Raw genomic sequence first — 27,456 nt, 5'->3', positions numbered from 1 at the left:
TTTAAATTGTATTTTGGAAGTTGTTACATTATCCACCAGTTGTTATAGCTTTGCCCCTGTACCCTCCCTCCCCTCCCACCCCCGCTTTCCCCAGGCTGGCAGATATTGGTCTGGAGACATTTGCTCTGTCTGAGCTCTTCACCAGTATTTTGATCCCTGGCTTCTTCTTGCTAGCTTGTATTCTGCAGCTACACTACTTCCACAGGCCTTTTATGAGAATCACTGATCTGGAGCATGTTACACCTATACACAGGTAAATACATTCTAACATCATTCAGTGTTATATGTATAGGGGCATTTATGTGACTAATTAATTAATTAATCCATCAGTCAATAAGGCTATGTCTGATTCAGCTGACATCACAGCTGAAAATAAAAAAGCCCGACCTGACCAGAGCTCAGCATTCTTCCCTCTATTTTGTATTGGTATTTGTAATAATGGTGGTAAATTGGTATTATTATTTTGTAATTTTGTGTTTTGTAACGTTACTTTTTATATTTACATTTAATTTTTAATTTTACACTCAATTTTTAAAATTTGATTTATTTTTTTCCATTGTGCAATAAATGATGGTGAAATGTGCCCCCTCCCCAGGAAGAAGAGTCATAAGACTGAGAGGATTGGATGTACTGGCAATATGGGATCAGGCTTTGAAGAAGAGGAAGAGGACCTTGTGACTGACATAGATGATGAATCTGAGGATGAAGGTAACAGAAAACAGGAAAGAAAGGTTATTTTTGATTTGTTATGTATTTCATAGTTTTTGAGTTGGCAAGTATATTATGTGTCAAAACAAAAGACTGCTTTTCACCCCAAAAAACACTGCTAGGCGGTGACAGTGGACTTTAAGTGTGGCACCTCTCTGCCCACAAATACACAACATACTGTACTATATTACCTACAAAAGAACATTTTCAAATGGTTAGTGTAGTTTAAAAATTCAATTCGATGAAAAAGCGATTATCACTGATTCTTGGGAATTTGGATAAAACTGGTTTTAATTTTGAAAAAAAAAAGTGTGTTAAATTACAAAATCTGAAGGTATATCATTATAGGCCAAGGTCCTGGCTGTTCAGCAATGTACCGGTGCAACCTCCTCATTTTGCATTTTTTTCATAAAATAGGCGTTTTTCCAGTTATTAGGCTACTTTGTTTTTGTCAACACCGTCACCGTAATGTTTTTTTTTAATTTGAAAAACATATTTTTGTATTAAAGAGACTATTACTTTAATAACTCAACAGCACCAAAGAAACATATTGTAAGCATATTCATTTAAAACCAATATAACTGCCTCTGACGGTGGTGACACTAATCTGACGGTGGTGACAGTCGCCTCATTAAAACATACAATTCCAAAATTTATACCACTCAAGTCAATGGCTTCTTGCTTAACAACTTTATTTAACTATTTGGTACAAAAAATAAGAATCCTGAGCACTGTTATAAGCATTTTTCAGACTTCAATCATCACCATCAGTGATGACTGATGAAACCTGACGGTGGTGACGTCTAACGGTGGTGACAAAAACCTGCTCTTTCACATGATAAGCATGAGTTGTTCACATTAGCCAGCATGTTTTCACCCTGTTGCTACCTGCATCAGACCTCTTCTTAAAAAGTATACATTTATGCCATAATCTAATCTAATATTTTTTTTTACAGAAGTGACGGTGTTTACATGTTATGGTTGTGACAGTAGCAGTGTCCAAAAATATGAAGAGATTTAAGAGAAAATAGCAAACTTCCAGGAGCCTGAGCGGTCTTGAAGCATGTAGTAGAGCTGAAGGTTTGAAAAGGGCTCCTCAGGAATGTAATTGACCTTGTAGTTTTTTTATTATTATTTTTTAAATAAATATCTGACGGTGGTGACGAATATCTGGGACACATTTTGAGCAACCACAAAATAATAGTAAATATTGTTCAAAACCCATCGTTTGTAGTTTTTAATACATATTATGATGTACTTTTTTATGTGGTAAATATATAATTCAATGAAATTATTACTTTTTGTTGTTTTAATCAAGTTGAAATGATTATCTCCTATCCGAGGACAACTGGTTTTGTAGGCCATGGGCCAACATATAATCATTAAATTAATACAAATTAAAAATAAACCTATAAAAGAACCTTACAAATGTGCAAAGGACCCCCTGATTATGCCCTTGATTCTTTTTATTCATTAAAATGTTGTAAATTTCCAGCAGAAATAGCATTTTTCTTAGTGGGACATGATTTATCCAAATTCTCAAGAATCAGTGTTATATTAAGTTTTGCACCTACTGGGACTTAAACACTGGGAAGTAAACTCTGGTGGTGGTCCAACATTGAGCATTACAACATTACAGAGCATTGCAGTAGTCAAGCCTGGACAGAATATAAATAAATAAATAAATTAATTAATTAATTAATTAATAAATACAGGAATAAAAATTCATACATTTTTTGTATTCCTGAAAGAAAGCACAGATTGTATTTTAGCAGCATTTCTGGAGGTAAAGTAGCCAGACAAGTTTTTTGTTTGGTTGGTTATTTTTTAGATATGTTGAGACTGAAATTAAAATCAAAGATCACACCAGGGTACTGATGTTTTTGTGTTTGAAGCAAAGGCCCAAATACAGACCAGATCACAAACAGATTCAGTGATGAGCACAATCTCAGTTTTGTTAGGGTTTAACTAAAGAAAATTATGTGCCATTCATTCTTTGATGTGGAATAGAACAGAACAGAATAGAATAGAATAGAATAGAATAGAATAGAATAGAATAGAATAGAATAGAATAGAATAGAATAGAATAACTTGTCCTCGTGGAGCAGGATATTTCTGTTTGTCTCAACATACAAAGCATGTAAAAACCACACAAAAGTATGAACTCATATAGACACAAAGTACATGTTAATGCACACAGAACATATCTATATGAATGCAATGTAAAAATATAAGCATAGGTTTGCTGTCATCCTAGCCTTGAGATGTATCAGTAATGCTGATCGACTAAATAGTCATGCAAGATAGAAACTACTAAGAGGTAAAACTGTGTTTCATCAGCAGAAAGGAGTTGTGTATCCACAAATTATATAGCTGGCCGGTAGCATATATATGGAAAACAAAATTGGATCGGGTTTTGACCCCAGAGGAACACCAGAGTTAATTTCAACCAAGGGCAATAGCTGCAGCATAATTTAGAGTAACAACACTACTCTGCGATCTGAACACACTCCAGAATCCTGAAATTGTCTGTTCGTCTCTGTTCTTTTGACACCCCACCCCGTTCCCTCCTCCCATTTTCCTTTGTAGAGCTGATGCCCAGTAAGTGGGGTCTGGTGATGGACAGGTTGTTGGTTCTTTCCAGAAGGTTCTCAGACATTCTTACCAAAATTCAGGTGTTTCTGTGGAGGCTGCTGGAGCTCCACATCCTCAAGATGGTGGCCTTCTTCACAGTATGGGTTGCCCTTGGAGAGGTAATTGTATTATTGGGAGGGTTGTATAAGAGTGTGTGCTTATGCACACTAGTGCATAAGCACACAGTTGTTTATGATGTCATAATGTCCCCAAATTATGCTTAAAAACACTTCTTAATGTAAAAGGCCTTAATAATAAGGACAGATTATTAAGGTGGTGCATCTGGTGGAGTGCATGCCACATGTCAGGGCTAGGTGCTTGGCACAGCAGCTTGGGTTTAAATCTGGTCCAAGCCCTTCATTGTGTTTCCCCCCCTCTCTTACCCCTGCCTTTCCTGTCTTTCTGTGCTGTCACTATCAATGTGATGTTTTGATTTGCTGGCTGGGGCCATGGAAGGAGTTTGAGTTAATCATAAAACCACCTTTGAATTTATGTATGGGAGCATTAGGGGCTAAATACTGTCTTTTCACCTCATCCCTGTTTCTCCACAGCCATCTGTGATGAACCTGGTCCTGGTGGTTTTGTGGTCTCTGGCAATGCCATATGGTCGCTTCAGGCCTATGGCTTCCTGTCTGTCCACCATCTGGGTGTGTGTCATCATCGTCTGTAAGATGCTGTACCAACTCAGTGTTGTCAATCCTGCTGAGTATGCCAGCAACTGTAGCCTGGTAAGACTCACATAAACACCTGAGCACAAAGTGTCCAAAATTCAAAAACCTTGACTGCATTAGTGGCAGTTACAACAAGTAAGATGCTATGTTTTTTAAGTCATATGCCAACTTGTGGCACATTAGTTGTATAGGCAGGAATCATGCTAGCTTCACAGGGAACACATACACAAAAAAGACACACATACTTTGCATAGGGAGCTTTCCTTTGACTATTGGATGTTCTGACTTCTGAGTTGGAAGTTCCATGCTGAAAGTGTTGCACTGCAGCTGCCATGGACACCCACAAGAAGATACTATTGTAAAATAAAGACTACAGAGAACATTAGATTGAAGTAGAATGTGTTTTCAAATAAAAATCCAGTCAGGGAAAAGTTTGTTTTATCGCTGACTGTGTTTCTTCCAACGCTTTGTTTTGATGTCATATTGGCAAACTCTGAGCTTTCAGTCCTACAAGTTCTAACTTAAGTGGTGTGTTTTTGCACTTTTCCATGTAGGGAGGATTTATCCTAGTTCCAAGTTCAATGGAAAGCCCCAATATATGCAAACACACAGGTGCAGACATAATGTAGATGCAGACACACATACACACAGGTAAACATACATACAGACACACACCTATCACTGATTCTTGGGAATTTGGATAAAACAGGTTTTAGTTTTGAAAAAAAAAAAAAAGTGAGTTAAATTACAAAATCTGAAGGTATATCATTATAGGCCAAGGTCTTGGCTGTTCAGCAATGTACCGGTGCAACCTCTTCATTTTGCATTTTTTTGATAAAATAATCCCAGTTATTAGGCTACTTTGTTTTTGTCAACACCATCACCGTAATGTTTTTTTTTTAATTTGAAAAACATATTTTTGTATTAAAAGAGACTAATACTTAAATAATTCAACAGCACCAAAGAAACGTATTGTAAGCATATTCATTATGCGGGAATATGTGGGACACATTTTGAGCAACCACAAAATAATAGTAAATATTGTTCAAAACTCATCGTTTGTCGTTTTTAATACATATTATGATGCACTTTTTTATGTGGTAAATATATAATTCAATGAAATTATTACTTTTTGTTGTTTTAATCAAGTTGAAATGATCATCTCCTATCCGAGGACAACTGGTTTTGTAGGCCATGGGCCAACATATAATAAATTAATACAAATTTAAAATAAACCTATGAAAGAACCTTACAAATGTGAAAAGGACCCCCTGATTATGCCCTTGATTCTTTTTATTCATTAAAATGTTGTAAATTTCCAACAGAAATAGCATTTTTCTTAGTGGGACATGATTTATCCAAATTCCCAAGAATCAGTGCTATGCTATCAAACATAAACACATTTAGACGTAGTCACATATTTACACTAATGCTATTAGTTCTTTAACATTTTTGGGCTGAGTTTGCCTGATGTCTTTGTAACTCCTTTGGTGTTATGTGTAGCTGTTAAATGTGCACGTACACACACACAGGCACTAACACAGGCACACGAGTCAAACCGGTTGGCTAGCTCCTGTGGTGGTGTTTACAGCGAGCCAAAGTGATGTTAGTGATTTAGTTTGCAACATCTGCAGTTAAAGTTGTTTACAAGACATCAGGCTGTGTTTTAAATTATTCCATGCTGGGCTATTTTAGAACCAGTTTTTACAGTCCCTTGACAGAAACAGTTCACCTCAAAATGAAAATGCTAATGTACTTTTCGGTTACATATATTTATAATAACTTATTATTTAATGTACCATTAACCCATGTTTTCATTCCCATTCTGGTGTATTATCTACAGACATTTTATTATTTTAGAGTAAATAGTTGTGGTATGGGCCTACAACAGGCTGTAGGATGCTTAGAGCACACAGGAGAAGAGGGATGTTCATGTGGTGTTCTTAGACCTTGCTCATGCATTTAGCTATGTACCACAATCTTTTGCTTTCGATTTCCATGGTTCCAAGTAGCATGAAGAATTTTAGATACAGCAAGATTTTCAGATATGCTTTTCAGTGACCCAGTTTTGGTACAGAATCACAAGATCATGAGATAGGAGTTACGGCAAGGTGCACAGATTTTTCTTCAACATTTGAGGTAATCATTAGAGCTTCAAAGTGGGAACACAGAGATATCAAGGTTACCAGGTAAGATAAAGCTGTAGGAGAAAAAGGGCAGGGCTTCTTAGTGTGCAAAAAACATCAGTTTTGTGTTCACTTAGAAAAAGTTGGTTGAGACGCATCATCCAAAACACAGACACAGAAAGCTCACAGCATTCAGGTACCAACTTATTCCACTAAGTATTTAAACTGTTTTATAGGTGTTCGTCAGGCCCTCTGTTTTAAATGAACAATTAGATCTGTCATGTGTTCATGTAATCATAATAGTGATTCTATAAGTTACTGGCTATTTGATAAGCTTTGTCATTGATTGAAGTTCTATAATTTCATAAAAGCAGCATAAGTCGTTTTTTGTATGTATAGCATACTATATATAAAACTTTATAAGCTGTATTATCTTCATTTTAAGGGTCAAATATGTTTTGCGGCTCCAGATGAATTTTAGAGCAAAATGGCTCTTTTGACAGTATATGTATGTATATGTGTGTGTGTGTGTGTGTGTGTGTGTGTGTGTGTGTGTGTGTATATATATATATATATATATATATATATATTTGAAGATGAAAAAATGTTTGAGAGGTAAAGCAGAAATGCCATTCAATAAATGTATGTATGTATGTATTTTTCTTTTCATCTGATTCTCCCCTAGCCCCTGTCAAGAGAGTAGGAGATATGAGTGAGTGGAGATTGTAATTGAGTAGGAGGATGATCTTGTGAGAGTTATTACGTTTATAAAATGAAGGAGACATCCATCTGCACTGCAGTTAAGCATCACCATCATTACAACAAAACAGCTAGAAAATCTAGAAGCTAGAGCTAGAAATCTCTGTAGCTAGCCCAGTAATTACTGAGACATGGTGCCAATCTCCAACCCTATCAAGTCCCACAGATGTATAGGGTGTCCATAAAGTCTCTTTACAATTTAACAAATTCATTACAAAAGCAAATGAATAGACAAATCTGTGGAAATTATTACAAAATGAGGAGTAGATATTGAAGTTTTTGCCTCATTTAACACACCTCTATATGGGCACCATTAGTTGCACAAAGCACATCAAGACGGTGCTTGATTTCTTGCCATGTTCGCGGTAGCAGAGCCTCATCAGTGGTGGCAATGGCATCAGTCTTTTGCTTCAGGTTGTTGATGTCCCGGATCTTTGTTCGATACACGATATCTTTAACATAACCCCGTAAAAAGAAGTCCAGGGGAGCGATATCTGGTGAAAGAGGTGGCCAGGGAATTGGGCCATCCCTTCTAATCCGATGGTCTGGAAATGAGTAGCCATGTTTTTAGCCAATTTCACCGGACTTTCATCGCTACCAGGACATTCCGGAGGACGCCGTTAGAACACCGGGGTCTCCGTGGATAGTTCTTCCCAGTGACAAGTCCAGGAGGAAACGTAAACAAGCAAAGGAAACAACAGTTATCAGGACCTTTTGAGCTTGGGATTGCGCTGCGGGATGCCAATTTCACCGGACTTTCGTCGCTGCCAGGACATTCCGGAGGACGCCGAGGCCGTCGGGCCAACGCACCGGCCCGGCGGTGCGTTGGCCCGACGGCCTCGGGCCAACGGCTGTCCTTTCACGGCTGAAAGGACAGCCCTTTGGGCCGCCGCCTCCCAGCATTTTCCAGCGCCAGGTCCATGGCGAACACGGGATGACGAACTGTGCTTGCACATCCAACAAGTGTTTCCGTGACTGTTGCATTTTTTCTGATATCAGAGACATGGCTGCAGCCATCTATTACTGGACTTGGCTATTCAACTAGCAAGATGCACAATGCTTTCTATTCTCCCCTGCACCGAAAGGACTGAGCCCTAATTTCGTTGCATTATTATACGTATATGATTGTGCAATGACAATAAAATCTATCTATCTATCTATCTATGTTTTAGGGGTTTATTTAAGACAACCTATTTCATCAACAGGGTACCTGAAATACACAAATACAATGTGATTAAAAACTCTGATAACCACTGAGTACATAGAACAAATCTGATTAACATATCTCATCAATTGCTTTTGTAATGGATTTTTCAAATTGTAAAGAGACTTTGTGGACACCCTGTATTATGGTTATTTTGTGTTATTAGGGTGGGAAAATCTTACTTTTTGCAGCTTGAAATTGAACATGAGTATATTTCTCTACCCTATTTTCTCTTTTCCTCTCAGCCTATGGCTAATGAAACCAACCTGTCACCTGAGGAGATGATGAACTCTTCTCTGTATAAGCACCCAGTGGATCCAGCTAACTGGTTTGGCTTCAGGAAAGACGCCACAGTTCTGGGATATAGCAAGGTATAGTCAGTATCTTCCTACCTCTGTACAAGAATCCAGACAATCAAGCTGGTTTGGCTTCATTTACAATGCTTCTGAACTAGGCAATGCAAGGTTATGATCCAATATGTGGACATACTGTATATTACAGAGAGCTCCACAGACTCTATACACAGTTTGTGGAGCCAGTTACCTGGCTTAGTTCTATTCCATGGGCGCCCCCTGGGATAAAGAAAGCAGAGATTTTAAAAAAGTGATATAACAATTGAAGAACTTTAATAGTGTCCTACTTTTTCCTTTTCAGAACCATTTACTAGTGCTGATGTTGTTGGTGTTTGAGGCAACGGTGTATCGTCACCAGGCCCATCACTACCGCCAGGTACAGCGATCTCCTCCTACCATCCCCGCTCTGTTCCCCTCCGCCACCAGGGATACTCGAGACCATGGCCTTATACCCTGTCTCAAGTACCTTCTCAACTACACCTTCTACAAGTTTGGACTAGAGGTGGGTGGTAACCACAGAACTTAAATTGGAGTATAATGCACTTTGCTATTCAAATCAGCATAGCAGGATAGCAAATTATAGGTGTGTCATTGCCATTGCAAAGAACTGTGGCCACGGTACCAGTCTAACTTCCATATTCTAAGAGGTAGTAACAATTAATGTTGATTGTTGCTTTTAACTAGCAGCAACAGCACAGGACATCTTCTCAGTTCTCAAGTGACACACATTACAGCCCCACTGATGTGCGTAGTCATGGTTGCAATTAAGCACAATCACCATTTTAGCGTACCAGCCAAATGACCATGGCAAACAATTCAATGACCATTTTAGGCCGTTCAAGATGGTGGTAAGTGAATGATCATTTAATACGGACTGTTTTCGGACTAGGAGATAATTCAGTAATAATTGGATTGGATAACTGATAGAGGCACAATCATAACTACTTTTGCCCATAATCATCTTGTCAGCTATACCTTTTACTAGTTTGGACTAAAAGTAACACTAACAGAAGTTCAGATAAGGAGAAATATCTCCAAAAATGTTTCAAAAGGAGTGGTCACACTACAGTTACAAAAAAAATTGCCTCAAGTTCAGTCACATTCCAAACTCCCAAGTGGGACAAAACATTTTTTCAGCATAGCACTTCCTAGTAGCTGTTTTTTTGCCTAGGTGGAGAGCCCAGCTGAAAAGGATCCACAACTACTGTGCCGTTTAAGAGACTTATTGATCTATTAATTCCTTACAAACAGTTTTATGAGCATGATAGAGCAAGGGTTTTCACCTGGTGGTTCATGGCCCCTTTGTGGTCCATAACAGGTTACCTCTGACCAGGGGCGGACTGGGACAAAAAATCGGCCCGGGCATTTTGGACCAGACCGGCCCACCACATTCGATAATGCACACCTTTCCAGTCTTTTTGCTCTCTTCAATGTGTTTACCAACTGTGCAACTCTTTAAAACTATAATGCCATGCAATTAGTTAGCTGTCATCAGCAGTGTTGGGCACGTTACTTTGAAAAAGTAATTAATTATAGTTACTAGTTACTTCTACTAAAAAGTAATTAATTACCAGGAAAAGTAACGACTATGTTACTTTTTAAAAAATTGTTCAAATATGTCAAATTACTTGGCTGCCGCAGTCATACTGGCCTATAGTACTATAGTGGAACAATAAAATACAATAGATGAATTGGAACTTTTTTATTCTATTGGACAGGCCACAACTGGCCAACGCCTTTTGGGCATCTATTCCAGATCAGTAAGTGCAGGTGCCTATCAGCATGAATGGAGAATGAGCCCAGACTGCACATAGGAAGGTCATGGTGACAAAGTATACCACACAAATCCTTGTTTAAATCTGAATCTGATTCGATTGGTATATATATCTCCCCATAAAGTTAGAACAAGGCATTAAAAAAGGCTATGATAATAATAATAATAATAATAATAATTATAATAATAATTTAGCACCTGGGTTACAAATTCACAAAAAGAGTACAGAAATTAAAATTACAGAAACCCTAAATGCCACTGTGTGTGTCAGGCAATGACAGGCAGAAAAATAAGAATCACTTCATTGTCATGGTTAACAACAAAGTGAGGTAACAAAGTAAAAATGCACTCTTCTCCGGGTGGGGAATTGAACACCTGCCCTGCATTCCAATAATCATACTACCATACTATTTAGTAGGGGGAAAAAAGATTTAGTATGTCCCAATACATAGTATGTCAGATGCAGTATGCCAAGAGTACCAGGATGTTCTACTACATCCAGTCAGATTTGGCATTATGCATGTGAGCATGCTGCTCTGGCCATTCTGACCCACAATCCTATGCGCAGCGGAGGTTACGTCGCACTGACTGAGTTGTGTGTACAAGCCACGCCCACATACAGAGGACAACAAAACACACATATCGTAATGACAGCAGAAGCACCAGGAAGACAGAAGATCAGAAATATGACAGAGGACAGTGCAGTATGAAACAGCACCGCCATTTTGACAACAACATTCAAATTTGCCGCTACGGAAGTGGCGGCGGAAGTGAGCGAGAGGGTCAGAGGTCAGGGAGGACGTATGTAGTGTGTCCCAATAGTATGCATACGCATGCATATTTCATACTAAACTACATACTTTGTAAGGGCAGCTGCAGTACATACTAAAAGTAAAAAGTATAAGTATGCGATTTGGAACGCAGGGCCAGTCTCCTGCATGGCAGACGGAGGTACTACCCACTCTGCCACCGGGGATTGTGTTTCTTTTATATTGTTTGGGCTCATCCTTCATCCATGTTGATAAATTACGAAAAACTCCGAAAGCGAAAAAGTCCGATACGTTTGAAAATTGACAGCCGCCATTTTTTTTCTCGCAGTTTCTCTGCGCCACCTTTGCGTTTTCTCTCCATCTCAGTAGGTCCTATGAGATAACATTTGACCCGCGTTGCACTGCACACTGGCGCACCGAGCCAAAGGCTCATGATATGATTGGGCCAGCCCCGTGTCAGTGAAGAAAAATAACCAATGGGCCGCAGAGCAGTGAGTCTCAAGGGCTGGCCCGGTGGTTAGTAAACAAACTCTTGCAATGACTTTATTTGCCGAAATCATTATGCAGGCGGGACCAAACTACGCAAAAGGGGTTGTTTAGTAATGTGATTGGGCCAGCCCAGTGTCAGTCGGGCCGCTGATCTACTGGTTGTATGGACCGGTGTTGAAGAAAATCACAGTAGTCCAATCTAGGAGTTTGCTGTAATGGTGTGAGTTTATTAAAGTGTACCGGCACACTGGTGAACTGACCGACACAGAGGGTATCTGGTACGGTGAGCTGACCAAGAGCAATCTCAGGGGGAGACCTTTATACAGTGAGTACAGACAGTATGTAAATAGGCAGGGAACAAAAGGTGAGGGAAGGTATTGTAAGACAGTGATCAAGGTACTGTAAGGCAGTGATCAGGCAGGGTGCGGTTCCAAATGGGAACAAAGACATGGTAAGTGTTCATGTGAATGCCTAAAGGATTGAATTGACGGGCCCATCCTGTCGTCTGGGCCCGTCAATTAGCTGAATCAATCAGACGTCCTGAGTCAATCAGGAAGTCTGAGCCACCCGGAATGTGTATTTTGCTTCCACAATTCACACTTTTTTTTTTTTTTTTTTTTTCTCTTCATGTTTTCTTTTTGGAAAACATGAGGGTTACATCCATTTCTGATACAAAGACAAGACAATACCATAAGCATAACAGAGACTTAAAGAAGAAATTTGCTTCGACAAAATCAACCTCAATTTTGGACAAAAATCTGAAGTTTCTTCTTCCATTTGAGGGACAGATTGACTTGTAGAGGAGGACTCAATCTTAGTAGTTGATTTAGTTGCAATAGAGTTCCAAATGCTCTTGAGACAGTTGATTAGAAGACTACTTGACAAACTACTGACCAAATATCACAATCTCAAAGATTAAATAACCCAAGGCCCCAAATTTTCTTTGACCCAGTCAAACAAACTAGTGGTGGAAGGGTTATGTAACGTCTTTGGAGTATTTGACATATGATTACTTATAGCACAATTGTGTAGAGTTGTCATCTTTATGGCGGTCATTTCCGGCGTGAGCATGGATATGCCCTTTGGAGTAGAATTTGGAAAATCTTCAGTTGCATGAGAAAGGTCTCATTTAGTCCAAGGATGCCATGACTCCGTAGCTTGGAATGGGAGCCCAAAAATCTTGTCCATGGTGTTTGTGCGTGTGTATATAAGTCTCTTTTGACAAGGCGAACCTCGGGTGGCCCTGTAAAGACTTTCATGGCTGGTATCACGTGGCCCAGGACACATATTCCGGACCATCCTTCTGGCAAATATTCATAAGCCTTCATTCCAACCATACAGTACACACCTTTTGGTAGGGATATTGAACAATGATTGATCATTGTGACTGTGATTTTTATCATCAGTTGGATTGGATGATGAATATGGTCTTAGTGAAACAGATGGTACTTCTGATGAAGAGTATGTCGAGTCATTTGGATGTTCCCAAGTGGATGTCTCCTTTCCTTCAATGGATCATTTTAATGTCTTTGGAACTCCTGTGAGGGTGAGAGGGGTAAAGGGTGCTGCAGGAATATCAGTTGGCATAAAGTTGACTGTGGTATTGTTGTCTTGTTTGTGGTGGATTAAAACAGGCACATTTTCTTTTGTGATAAACTGAAAGATCCTGTTTGTAGTATCTGTTCTGCTCCCCTGATGGCTGTGGGGAACGTGATGGACCTCTTCTTCTGGGACTCCGGTGCCTGCGCTGCTCCTCCATCCCTGTGCTGCTCCCCTGTTCCTCCGACGACTGCCTGTGAGCTGGAGAATGTTGGGCCTCTACTTCTGGGACTCCGGTGCCTGTGCTGCTCCCCAGGGGAGGAAGTCCATCCAAAGGATGTGGCCAACATTCTGTGGTTCGGTAGATGATGATGAAGAGGCTCCAACTTGCAGTGTTGGTGGTAGGCAGGATGTGCTGAGGCTTGGACCACCGGGGTTTTCAGGGCATTCTTCCACCGGAACTCTCGGACACAGACCCAGTCCCCTGGTTGGATGTTGTGGCACTGTTTGTCACTAGAAGGAGACTGGTCAGCTTTTCCTAGTCTGTGTATTGATTAAACAGCAGAAGTTAGAGCACAGCAAAATGATCTCATCGACTCATTCATAGCATGGAGATCCATCTTCTTCACGCATATTTGTGCTTGGCACAACCATTGGGCTACCTGTGATAATTTCATGCGGTGTGAGTTTGTGTTTTCTTGATGGGGTTGGGCCTCATTGATATTAAGGCTAGAGGCAACAATACTGTCCATTTTAGTCATGTTTCGGCACACAGTTTGGCTAGTTTGTTTTTCAGGGTACCGTTTTGTCTTTCAACAGACTGTGGGTGGTATGGACGATGTAGTCGTTGTTTAATCCCAAATGATTTACAGATTTTAGTCATAATTTGTCCAGTGAAATGACTACCTCTGTCTGAGTTGATGCTCTGTGGAAATCCAAGTTTGAGACACTGTCTTTCAGCAGGCATTTCACTACAATACAGAGTCAGTCTTTGTGCAAGCCCAGGCTTCGGGCCAGTTTGAAAACATATCAACACATACAAGAATATTGTCATATCCATCAAAAGCTTCAAAAGGTCCCCGAGGGGGAGGATGTGTCCACATTGTGGTCTGTACTGGTTTCTCAGGGTTGTGCTGTTTGTCAGATTAGCCATTGTTCACAATAATTTTATATGGGATGTAAATCCCGCAGCATACCAACACTGTTTGACACATCCCCCCTTTGCTCACATGCAACAAGCCATGTGACATGCGTGCTAGCCACGGGTACAAGGACTTGGGTGCCACAACGCGGCCGTCGTTGTGGACCCAAACAGTATTTACATATTTACAACCATGAGAAAACCATGACTGCTGCTCCTTCACATCAGCAGTCTCTCTGTAAGAGAGCCACGTCATTAGGAGAAGCAAAGTCGTTAGCAGGTATGGAAAGACAGAGCTTTACATGGACAGGAATACCAAATTTGGCAGCTGCCTTGGCTGCATGGTCAGCCATTGCATTGCCTTGTGAAACAGGGTCATTGGATTTGGTGTGGGCATCACATTTTACAACAGCAATAGATGAGGGTAACTGACATGCATCTAATAATTCCCCGATCAAATTCGCATATTTAACATTTTGTCCCAGAGGAGGTAATGAATTCTCGGTTTGCCCACAGTATACCAAAGTCATGTAAACATCGAAAAGCATACCTGAGGTCTGTGAAAATGGTAACAGTTTTACCTTTTGCTTGGTGGCAGGCTCTCATCGATATGTGTGACTCAGCTACATAGGCGGAGCTTGAGGGTGGCAGGGCAGCACTTTCAATAATTGAGAATTTATGACAGATTGTATACCCTGCGTACGGCACTCCATTTTCTTCATAAGCAGAGTCATTAGTATAGAAAATGAGGTCAGGGTTAGAGAAGGGAGTTTCGGAAAGTTCAGGATAAAGTTTGGATGAACATGAGATGACATCCATATAGTTATGGGGTCATCATCATCTTCTGTAGACAGTAGTGTAGCAGGGTTAGTTACAGCTAGATCCATAGGAATCCCTCCAATCCCCACAGCTCTTACAGTTTCTCCAGATTCAATTTCAATTTCAGTTTCAATTTCTGTTGCTGTCCTGACAGTTCTACTGACTGTGCTGTGGGGTTTTGTTGGTGTTCCATCTGGCTTCTCAATGGAGGTGCCGTAGGCATGGTAAGGTTCTGGGAGGCTCTATATGGGCAGTTACTCATCCAATGATTTGGCTCACCACAGTGGAAGCAGTTCTCATGTTGGTTGTTTGAAAAGGGTGAGTTGTGACTTTGATCATGATGTTGATGATCTCTTGGCCCATGTTTTTGGCTCCACCTCCCTCTTTTGTAGGTTCCTCTGCCACTGCATCCTCCTCTGGTTGCTCCACCTGTGTAGTGAGACACTTGGGCAAGCATTAGCATTTCATGCATTTTACATTATCTTCGCTCTGTGTTATCTCAATGATGTTGGGCTATCTCTACTAGCTGCATAGGTTTTCCTGTCCATCCAAATGTCAGTTGTACTTTTACTTTAATCTATGGCTGAAGACTGTTCACAAGCATATTTTGCACGTAACCAGGAGGAAGTTCATCAATCTGATTTTGTGACAGGCTACAATTTTCTTTCGCTGTAGTCACCACCTTAAAGCTCATCATTAAAGCTAATCATCATCAGTGTTGTCATCATCACTAGGTTCTTTTATCTCTTTCACAAGATAAAGGCTTTGGATTAGATTTTTTTTTTATCTGCGTTGTGTTTTTTCTTTTTTTTTTTTTTTTTTCAATTTAGCTATTATGTTAGAGGACTCTACTGACTGGCCGTTCGGTTTATTTTCTATCTGCGTTGTGTCTTTTCTTTCTTCCAGTTTAGCTATTGCTTTTTATTTTGATCTGTAAGCGAAGTCTGAGGGAGGAAAAATGTTTGTTGAGCTCAATCTCTCTTAAATTTTCTACTCAGGTTTGGTCAAAAGTGCCATTTTGGGGAAGACCGTCATTAGCAGTTACTTTAACCCATGTTGTAACAAATTGAATGCTATCAGCACCAAAGTTACTGCACATATATTTGACAGGACCGCTCAGTTCTCTCTCTGGCCTTCTACTAAAATGACTTCCCATTGTCTTTCTATGAAGCTTAGGCTACATCTACACAAAACAATAACATCCAACAAAATCACAAAACAATAACGCCCAACAAGGATCCGAAATAACTCCTAGGTATCTGGGAAAGCTAATCTTCCCCACTCTTCCTTGCAGGTTCAACACTGAGGCAAGTGGATTGGTAGTTGAACAGGATCACAGGACTCTAACCTGGTCTTTCCTATTCGGACAGAATCACAGGACTCTAACCTGGTCTTTTCTATCCTCAGTTTCTTGAATAGAATCACAGGACTCTAACCTGGTCTTTTCTATTCTGGCAGAATCACAGGACTCTAACCTGGTCTTTTCTAGCCTTAGTTTCTTAAATAGAATCACAGGACTCTAACCTGGTCTTTTCTATTTCTGGCAGAATCACAGGACTCTAACCTGGTGTTTTCTAGCCTTATTATTATTATTATTTTAAACTGAATTTTTACTACCTCTGTCACCTAAGTGCTAACCCTATTTGAAAGAGTGGGTCTGATTCTAAGGCTAACAGGAAGCAAGCCGCCCAGATCCTAGAAGCTTCTAAACACACACAAAAAGAACCCTTTACAATAACCCCTTTCACGACCATACAGCAAACTTACATGAAATTGGGATGGCGTCAACTTCTTTGGGACTCCAGTTTCAGACCTCCAGACAACACACAGCAACAGTAATTGGGTTTTCAAAAGGATCCCTTACCTCTTTGAGAATTTGGAGATTCAAGTCGCTGGTGTGTCTTTGGTCTGGAAAAAGGAGTCTCCGTGGAAGTATGTTGCCATCCGGGTCACGGCACCATTTGTTGAAGAAAATCACAGTAGTCCAATCTAGGAGTTTGCTGTAATGGTGTGAGTTTATTAAAGTGTACCGGCACACTGGTGAACTGACCGACACAGAGGGTATCTGGTACGGTGAGCTGACCAAGAGCAATGTCAGGGGGAGACCTTTATACAGTGAGTACAGACAGTATGTAAATAGGCAGGGAACAAAAGGTGAGGGAAGGTATTGTAAGACAGTGATCAAGGTACTGTAAGGCAGTGATCAGGCAGGGTGCGGTTCCAAATGGGAACAAAGACATGGTAAGTGTTCATGTGAATGCCTAAAGGATTGAATTGACGGGCCCATCCTGTCGTCTGGGCCCGTCAATTAGCTGAATCAATCAGACGTCCTGAGTCAATCAGGAAGTCTGAGCCACCCGAAATGTGTATTTTGCTTCCACACCGGTCAGCTATTTAAATAATAATAATAAAAAAAGTGTCGGGGGATTGTCGGCCCACTTAGCACACCAGTCCACCCATGCCTCTGACCATGCAGTCAATAATGCAGTTTAACCCTCCTATTATGTTTGGGGTCAATTTGACCCCAGCCAATGTTTAACGTCTCTAAATAAATGATTAACATCATTTTTTTTTTGCTTCATATTTAATGAGTGTTCCTAATGTAATGGGCACTACCAGGTAAACATGAAATTGACATGATGATATATTTTCAATGTCCTGTACACACTTTGTAATGCATTGGTTATAAATAACAAAAATCGTTACGTAGAAATAATATAAAGCCATTAAAACACCACAAATTAATATTTCTTTCCAATTTTAGATCAATCAGTGAGATTTTATGGTGATTTGAATATTTTTCCATTGTCGTGTAATAGGAATACTGGATGTATAAGTAGGGGTGGTGGGGAGTTATGTTTTATTTAAAGGGATATTTAGGTAATCAACAAAGAAACATAAAGTACCTGACACATAATCTTTGATAACAATTTTAGTTATAATAATTTAGTGGAGGTTTAAACTGCAGGGGTCAAATTGACCCCAAACATAAAAGATGTTCAAAAATGTGAACATAACAGGAGGGTTAAATGCTGGAAGCAACTTTTATATTGTTTTTTGGCATTTCTGCTTTATTTGATTGTGACAGCAGAGAGAGAAAGGAAAGGCAGGGGAGAGAAAGTGGATTACATGCAAATGCCCTGAGGTTGGATTTGAACCCAGGATGCTTTGATCAGGACTCAGCTTTAGCAGGGCAATCCTACAAGCAAGTTTTATTATAAATTCCCACTTTCTCATTTTTAAATAATCAAATGAATTCAAATATTTAAAATTTAGAAAAGTTAAGTTCGCTTCTCTGGGTGATGACAACAGATAGTTTCCACCCAGTCCGATGTCACCAGTTGAAAAGCCCTGCATTATAGAGCAGTAAGGTGATGTAGCTACTGAGCTCTTAAAGTGAGCAAGTAACACAGAAAGTCACATAGGATAATTCTCTGTGATGAACATCCCAACAAATAACAGGTTATGGGGAATTGTGTCCATAGGTCCATTAAGTGTCCACTACACTATATTCTGAATAAACCGTTTACATGGTCCATACTAATTGATTTGGCTTGTATACAATATTAATTAATAATACATGTTTTTCTCAAGTCATTTTTCCTTCAGTCCAATAAGCTGTATTAATATTTAATGGCCCACAATTCAATAATATGTGTTGCTTAAGCTTTGATTAAGCTTTGGAGACAAATAATGGAGCAAATAATACCACCCTAACCCAACCATAACCCTAACGAGGAGCATGTGTCTGCAGGTGGCACTGTCGCGAAAAACAAGGGGTCTAGAACTGTGGGTCCAGAACTGCGGGTCTGAATCTGCAGTCTCCAGGTCTGCAGACACATACACATACAGCTGGGGCTCTATGAGAATGCACCATTGGCAATTTCATGTCTCACCTATGCCATGAGCTGAACTTTGGTGACCTTTTGACCAAATTTTTGTCCTACCACCCGATTTAATATTACTCAACATTGTCTTCTCAACAGAAGAGAGGAAACAGGAGGCATTATCGAGCAGCTAATGGAGTAGGTTGTGAGTAGGGTGAGCTCCATGCAAAACTTGATATAACCTCTCTTTTTGGCACCCTACATCAACAATAAGATACAAGAAACTCACCTAAAGCACTACTTAAACTTTTTCAGAAGGCTTCAGCTTTTTTACACCTACTTTTTTTCTGTAAATGGTGAATAATACACGTACACGGGGAAGGCCACTGCTAGCAAGACAGGCACTGACACACCTGCCGACATGTCTGAGCCAGCTGAGCAAACTGAGATGGACATGAAAACTGAGTTACTCTCATCACTCAAAATGGAAAAATAGCTGATCTTTTCCATACAGAGTTGAAAAGTGGAGTTACAGGCGGTCAAGACGGAAATCGCAAACAACTCTGCAGTGTTGCACTCCGACCTGGAAACAATCAAAACAACAGTGTCGGACATGGAACAAGGCCTCTCCACCTGCTCAGATGATATAACATCACTGCAGAACACCGTAAACAAGCTCGAGAGATATGTGGAGAGTCTGCAGGAAAAGTGCTTGGACATGGAATGCAGAATGAGGAGGTCAAATATTCACATATTGAATGTGGCTGAAGAAAATGGCTTAAGCACTCCAGCCTCTGTCTCAAAGTTGATCAAAGAGACACTGAAAATGGATAAAGATGTGCTGGTTGACAGATCTCATTGGACTCTCCAACCAAAGAGGCCAGATGGCAAACCCCGAGCCATCATCGCAAAACTGCACTACTATCAAGACTGGATGGAAATCCTCTGCCGGGCCAGAGAAGCTGGACCCATACAGTACAACGGAGCCACCATCCTCATGTTCCCTGACTACCCGCCGAGCATCACCCGAGCAAGATCAGCATTTAACGAGGTCAGAAAACTGCTTCGAGGACGGGACGGCATCCGCTACGGCATCCTTCATCCAGCCTGGCTCCGCATCACACACAACAGGACAGAGAGACTGTTTCGTGATGCAGCTGAGGCTATGGCGTATGTGAAAGCGAACATCATCTGAAGACGCTGTCACTCCCCTGAGCAATGACAGGGACTTTAAACTCACATTATATTGTGAATTGTTTCTCCCCCTCCTCTGATTTATTTGTTTTTCTCCATGACCTTCATTTGGTGAGTACATGGTCATCATATATGAACATTGTCTATGTTGAAGGTTGAGCAACAGAAGGTATGGACTATCCAGGGGAGATAACCAGAACTAGGTTAATTGTTATTTCTGATAACCATAGTTAAGAGTTTAATTTGTTATACTAACTGCTTAAACCATCAGTCATCTCTGTTTTATTTACTCAGGAATATATAATGACCAAGAAATGCCAAGTGGTGTTGAGTTACTATTTTTATTTTTATTTCTTCATATTCTAAGAAGGTATTGCTTTTAGTGTGTTATGGAAGGGCCTGAACTCACCTAAAATACTTTGTTGACATTGCCCCCCTCGTTGTGTGGATATTTTTGCGAGGGGTTTAGTAGTCACCGTGTTCTTTTGGGTGACAAGGGATGGGAAACCATTGCACCAAATGTTCATTTTATGTTTTTTTCTTTTTCTGTTTTTTTTGTGTTTCGTTTGTTAATGTGTTAGTGGAGAGGTTTCTTTTTATACACGCTCATGTGATTATGGCTCGCATACACTACTATATCTCCAAATATAAATATATATATATACAACAGAATATGGCTAAGCCACATCTGAGTGTGAATGTGGATAAATCAGGGGGTTGCCAGATCACTTTTATCAGCTGGAATGTAAAATCCTTAAACTATCCACTAAAACGTAAAAAAGTTCTCTCACATTTGAATCAACTTAATTTAGGGGTTGCCATTGTTATAATTGGCCTTATAGTTCATGTCTCTTGCAGTATCCAATGTATGTTCAAGTTCAATGCTTCTTGTGTTATTCAGAACAGCTTGACTGTTAGCAGAAGGTAAACAAAGCTGGAACCAGACATATTTTCTCTATCTTATTTGTTAGGTCTATTGCATTAGATACACGCCCAATCAACATACATACACATAGCATCACACATTCCGAGATCAAGGCATGGACAGTGGTTGGCCTGTCCATGTCCGGTAACTGGCCAATTATTCTCGGTTGCGTTTAAAGTCCAACCTATGTATGGGGCAGGCCCAAGCCCAAGAACATAAATGTGTATCATTTCCTGATATCGACACTCATTCTGACTGAGATCCTGCGAGAGCTCTGTCACACTGAGACCAGCGCTGCTTTGCTTTACATGTGACCAAATAAATATTATATCTGAGAGCTGAAGATTGACTCCGGTCTGTCCTTGGGCATTCAACAAAAGAATCGGGTCCTAACACCTTCCTCCAAGAAACCCACTTGAACACCTTTGATCATTTCAGACTAACAGGAGGATAGGTGGGTCAATTTTATCACTCCAGCTTTCACTCCAAATCTAGAGGAACTGCTATTCTCATCAATAAACAAGTCCCATTTGTCATGTCCAGAATTGAAGCAGATTCTGCTGGTCTCTATATAATAGTGGTAGGTAGACTGAATTTGAATATCAGGCAATAGTAATATCGGATCATGCTCCACTGTTGATTACTTTATGCATACCAACTATACACACTAGCTGTCACCCATGGCGTTTTAACACATTACTCCTCTCTGATGCAGATTTTGTTAAGTTTATCTCTATTGAGATAACTGTGTATTTAGCGCGTAATCAGACTCCAGGAATGTCCTCTTCTGTAATTTGGGAATCAGTGAAAGCATATCTTAGGGGACAAATTATATCATACAGTGCCCATATATTAAAAAAAAAACAAAAAAAACGTAAATGAACGCCTTAAAAAACTAACCAAAGATATCCTTCAACTTGATGTGACACTGGCCCATTCTCCATCACCTGATCTGTTTAAGAAACGATTAACACTTCAAACCGAATTCAATCTCTTGTCCACAAAGCATGCTGAAAATCTTACTAATAAATCAAACATAAGACATATGAACATGGTGAAAAGACTGGGAAGATTTTGGCTCATCAGCTACGTCAAGAAAATGCAAATCAAGCTATAAAAGCGATAAACAACGAAACAGGTGTTAAACTTACAGACCCCTTAGAGATCAATCTATGTTTCCACAGGTATTATTCAAAGCTTTATACCTCAGAATCCAGCAGTGATGAATCTCTGTTTGACTCTCTTTTTTTTTTTTTTTTTTTTTAGCAATCTTAATACTACCATCATTGATGAGGAAACTGACACTAATTTAGAAAGTCCGTTTTCAAAAGAAGAATTTATTACTGCAGCCAGATCCATGCAAAATGCAAAGTCACCTGGAACAGATGGATATCCGAGTGAATTTTTAAAAAATTCATTCATTCATTCATCAAAAAATCATGCTCTCAGTCTATGAAGAATCATTCATCTCCAACTCACTACCTGAAACAATGAGACAAACGGTTATATTGTTAATCCCTAAAACAGGTAAAAACATCCTAGAATGTAGCTCTTTTCGACCCATCTCCTTATTAAATGTTGACAGTAAGTTGCTTGCCAAAATGTTAGCCCGCCGTTTAGAAACCGTTTTACCCTCTGTAATTTCTTATGATCAGACCAGATTTATTAAAAATCATCAGTCATTTTTTAATATATGTAGGTTAATTAATATCCTTTATAACTCCACTCCACCTGACATTCCTGAAGTGCTTTTATCACTCGATGCTGAGAAGGCATGTGATCGGGTGAAGTGGGATTACCTCTTTGACACTCTAAAAAGATTCGGATTTAGCGCAAAGTTCATATCTTGGATTCGCGTTCTCTACTCCCTCCCTCTAGCAGCAGTTCGTACAAATAATAACCTATCTTCTTTCTTTCCACTGTGTCGTGGGACCAGACACGCTTTGACCTCCTCAACAGAGAGAGTCAGCTGTAAAGTCTACTCTGCCTCCAGAGGACCGGCCACTGTCAGTTTGCATTCAGAACCAACAGATCCACAGAGGATGCCATCTCCACTGCTCTCCATTCAGTCTTCACTCACCTTGAGAAAAGCAACACCTACACCAGAATGCTGTTTGTTGATTTCAGCTCAGCTTTCAACACAATCTCCCCCATGAAGCTGATTGGAAAACTGAACACTCTGGGCATCAGTACCACTCTCTGCAACTGGATACTGGACTTCCTCACAAACAGACTCCAGTCAGTTCAGATTGGCAGTCTCTCCTCCGCCACTCTAGTGCTAAGCACCGGAGCCCCCCAGGGCTGTGTGCTCAGCCCCCTCCTGTTCACGCTGTACACCCACGACTGCAACCCCCGACATGGAGAGAACTCTATTGTGAAGTTCGCGGATGACACCACCATCATCGGCCGGATTTCCAACAATGATGAGTTTTCATATCGGGAGGAAATCAACCATCTTGCAGAATGGTGCACAGAAAACAACCTACTGCTCAACGTCAGCAAAACCAAAGAGCTGATAGTTGATTTTAGAAAAAAGGAGGCAAAGACACACAACCCTGTCTACATCAGTGGAGCTGAGGTGGAGCAAGTGAGTAGTTTTAAGTTCCTGGGAATCAACATAACAGAGAACCTAACATGGACTTCACATATCTCTGCTCTGGTTAAAAAAGCTCAGAAACGGCTGTATTTCTTTAGGAAACTTAAGAAAGCAAAATTCCCACGCCAAGTTCTTGTCAGCTTCTACAAAGGAGCGACTGAAAGCATCCTGACTGGAAACATCACAAACTGGCATGGGATGTGCACGGCCCAGGACAGGAAGACTCTGCAACGAGTGATTAAAACTGCCCAAAACATCATTGGCACCCATCTACCAAGCATCAGTGATATTGGGGAGGTGAGGTGCCTGCACAGAGCCAAAAGGATCCTTAAAGACCACACCCACCCCAGCCACAGCCTGTTCACCCTGCTGCCGTCAGGCAAACGATACAGAAGTATCTGCTGCCGTACCACCAGACTACAGAGCAGCTTCTTCCCTCAGGCTGTGAGACTACTAAATGCACCATCTGAACTCCTCCAGGCTTAATAATTCTATTTTCTACACAATCAATCAATTAATCAATCAAAAGGGAACCACACTTTAATTTCATTATTCAACCTGTTGTATAATGACCAATAAACTTCCTTGTCTAATTGACATATATAATTGGTAGGGCAAATAATAACAATAACAAGTGCAAACACATCCATTCATCCCCTATTTTCATTTTGGCAAATGAAGAAAACTAAAAAGGGGCTTGGGGCTGTATGAACTGTATATGTGTTTCTATTTTTTTATTTGTTACTTGTATGTTTAAGTGTCATGTTTTTTTTAATTTTCTCAAAAATTCTCCCTCTGTTTACCTGTCTAAAGATTTGCTTCCTTATGACGGTGAATGTGATTGGACAGCGGATGAACTTCCTGGTGATAATACATGGCTGCTGGTTGGTGGCCATCATGGTGAGGCGTCGTCGTGCAGCTATTGCCAAGATCTGGCCCAAATACTGTCTCTTCCTGTCCATCTTCATGATCTACCAGTATATGCTGTGTGTGGGCATACCCCCTGCTCTGTGCATAGGTGAGCCCTACTTTAAATTAAAGTATCGCTAGATAGGTGTGAGAAGTCTATCAACACAGCATGGAATAGAATAGAAAAGAAATTCTCTTTTGTGTATTGTTGAAAATCCTTCACATACACTATTGCTATAAAATACTCGACCGTACTTGTTGTAATACTTCATTTCTCTCTCTCTCTCTCTGCCTTGTTCTTTCTCCAAGACTACCCATGGCGGTGGAAGACAACAGTGTTGATGAACTCGGCTCTCATAAAATGGATCTATCTGCCTGATTTCTACACCCTGCCTAACTCCAAAAACCTCATAGGTCACTGTCTGTGTGTGTGTGTGTGTGTGTGTGTGTGTGTGTGTGTGTGTGTGTGTGTGTGTGTGTGTGTGTGTGTATGTGTGTGTGTTTTTCAGTGTGAGGCCATTCATTCATTCGTGTATTCATTTTTTCATTCATGCTGTATCAACAAATGAGTGGCCCCTTTGTCATTTTGTCTCTCTCCCATTATATGTACTGTATGTCAAATAATAAATGCAGCATCCTTTATTGAAATAACACTTTGGATTCTTTCCCATATAGTTGTATTTGCTGCTCCTTGAATGTGTAATACAACCACCAAATTTAGTTCATTAAATCCTTTCCTGTCACAAGAACGAGATACACTTCCACTTCACTGTGAGTGTACTGCTTCAAAATTGTTGAAGCAGATACAGACCATTAAATAACATGATTTAGAGCGGTGACAAAGAGCTTAAACTTTATTTTTGAAGGATGCTCAACAACACATTTGTTTTGCTTTCACTTTCAGTGTGATGACAGAAAACAGTTCTGCTATTTTGGTAGCCAGGGGACTGGAAGGAGTCTGGGAATTGAAAACAAAACAAACTTAGGTTGTTGTGCATCCTTCAAAAACAATTTTTCAGTTGTTTTCCAGTGTGTATCTACTTCATCCATTTTGGAGTAGTGCATTCCTGGTGAAGCTCTTGTTCTTGCATCAGGGAAGGGGTTAACAGACCTAACATGGTGGATGTATCACATTTGCATGGAGCAGCAAATACAGCTTTATGGGTACGAATCTGGCTTTAACTTGTTTTAATTCATTTCCTGAAGCCATAATTCAACATGTTCTTTGAGGCTGCAGTGGGTCTTTCAAGATTGTGATCATAGTGATTAGAACAGTGATGATAAAGTGTATTGTGCTGTGATCTATGTCCACAGCGGACTTTGTCCTTCTGATGTGTGCATCTCAGCAGTGGGTGGTGTTTGAGTATGAACAGAAAGAAGAGTGGATGGTTCTAGCAGGAGAAAACACAGACAACCCTGAACCCATGGATGGTCGACTGTTTAACCCTGCACCCAACTTTATCAACTGCAGGTAACTTAACAGAGACAGTTTTAGACTTATTGGCACCCTTAATCAAAATCTGTAAAACGGTTGTAAATACTACTGTAAAAATACTCTAAATACTGTCATATTTTGGTCTCAAATACATGGAGGAGCTTACACTTCTATTTTAACACAATTCGTTTTCAAACACAACATGTTTTTTTGAGTAGTACATTTTTTGTGCAAAACATAGGTTCCAAAATTATTGCCAGCCCTACAATTAATATTTGATGAGGCTTCCCTTTGAAAGGATGACAGCACTGAGCCTCTTAGTGTAATTATCTAACCTTGCCACCCTCCTCAATGCAGAGAACTTCAAGATCACAGGTATTCTTAGGTTTGTGCATGTGGTCTACCTTCTTCAAATCAGACCACAGGTTTCTCATAAGGTTCAAGTGTGAGATGCTCATTGCAGCCATTTCTGTGTTGATTCTGTTTGAGGTCATTGTCTTGTTGAAGGGTCCATCTATAGCCAGGTCTTAACTTCCTGGCAGAGCAAATAGTAAATACTAAAAGATTTTGTCTCAGTTAAATTCATTATGCCATTGATCTTAATAAGAGCCGGTCCACTGGTAGCAGAACGGCCCCATGAATGTATGAATGATCCATCACAGTATTTCACAGGGTATTAGGTGTTTTCTTTGTATGCAGTTGTCTTTTCTCACCAGTCCTTTTCTCAGTGATGGACACAAGTACACAACCCCATTTCTTGAGTCAAAGTATAGAACCCCAGGCCCTTTCCTGCATGCTGTCCTCACTCTCTCCCCTGCCAGGAAGAGAGGAAAAGACATTTCAGTATCCAAAAGTCCTTTTTTTTCAGTATCAACACATTGCTGTATTGTTTTCACAATGCATTTACAGAATGTAATAACTCTGAAACCATCCAATGAATGCCCTGACTTGCTTGTAAAACCACTAATGCTACACAAGTGTACTTAGTAAGACAGTGGAACTGATGTAGATACAGAGCCCTCCAAAAATAAAACAAAGAATAAACCTAACTTAAAATTCCAGTTGTTGATCTGCCATTGCTGTTACCACTCCAGGTTATTTGCTAACAAAATGGAACGGATGTGTTTTACTTTGAAAGTTAATGTCTTGTTTGCACTTGTTTCACAGAGCTGGATGATGTATTTCTGCCTTTACATTAAACCCATTTGAAAGTGGGTACTGTAGCTGTTTTTTTCCTCTAATAGGAACACAGCATGTGGCCAGTTGCATTTTAGAAAAGAAAAAAAAAATCCACAGCTGAAGCTATAGTTAAAAGTAACAAGTGTAGTGGAGTCAGAGGTACAATATTTGTCTTTGAAATGTAATGGAGTAAAAGTCATATCTTTCCAAAAAACAAAAACAAAACAAAATAATCACTATCAATATTGTAAAATACAGATACTTGAAAATGTACTTTCTGTTACTGTTCACCACTGTTTCTCGCCAAATATGCCGATGCCATGCATGACCAAAAAGTTCAGTTTTAGTTTTCACAACACACAGCTGTAGATCAAGAATGTGATTTGTGTTGTCCTAAAAAGCCT

General features: G+C 40.0%; 1 protein-coding gene across 2 annotated transcripts in view; it reads left to right on the top strand.

Annotated features, from left to right (window-relative positions):
• Positions 1 to 27,456, top strand: part of piezo1 (piezo type mechanosensitive ion channel component 1 (Er blood group)) — a 267,968-nt gene that overhangs the window by 97,081 nt on the left and 143,431 nt on the right. For both annotated transcript variants that reach the window (XM_030070245.1, XM_030070244.1), the window contains exons 16-24: positions 95 to 253; positions 596 to 708; positions 3,298 to 3,461; positions 3,894 to 4,070; positions 8,348 to 8,473; positions 8,757 to 8,957; positions 24,343 to 24,547; positions 24,748 to 24,852; positions 25,753 to 25,909. In XM_030070245.1, coding sequence (XP_029926105.1) covers positions 95 to 253; positions 596 to 708; positions 3,298 to 3,461; positions 3,894 to 4,070; positions 8,348 to 8,473; positions 8,757 to 8,957; positions 24,343 to 24,547; positions 24,748 to 24,852; positions 25,753 to 25,909 — 1,407 coding nt within the window. The remainder of the gene's footprint in view (positions 1 to 94; positions 254 to 595; positions 709 to 3,297; positions 3,462 to 3,893; positions 4,071 to 8,347; positions 8,474 to 8,756; positions 8,958 to 24,342; positions 24,548 to 24,747; positions 24,853 to 25,752; positions 25,910 to 27,456) is intronic.

The sequence above is a fragment of the Myripristis murdjan genome, chromosome 15 (assembly GCF_902150065.1).
Source record: "Myripristis murdjan chromosome 15, fMyrMur1.1, whole genome shotgun sequence".
Classification (NCBI taxonomy): domain Eukaryota; kingdom Metazoa; phylum Chordata; class Actinopteri; order Holocentriformes; family Holocentridae; genus Myripristis; species Myripristis murdjan.
The sequence above is the reverse complement of the archived record's forward strand: the minus strand, read 5'-3'. Positions and strand labels throughout refer to the sequence as shown.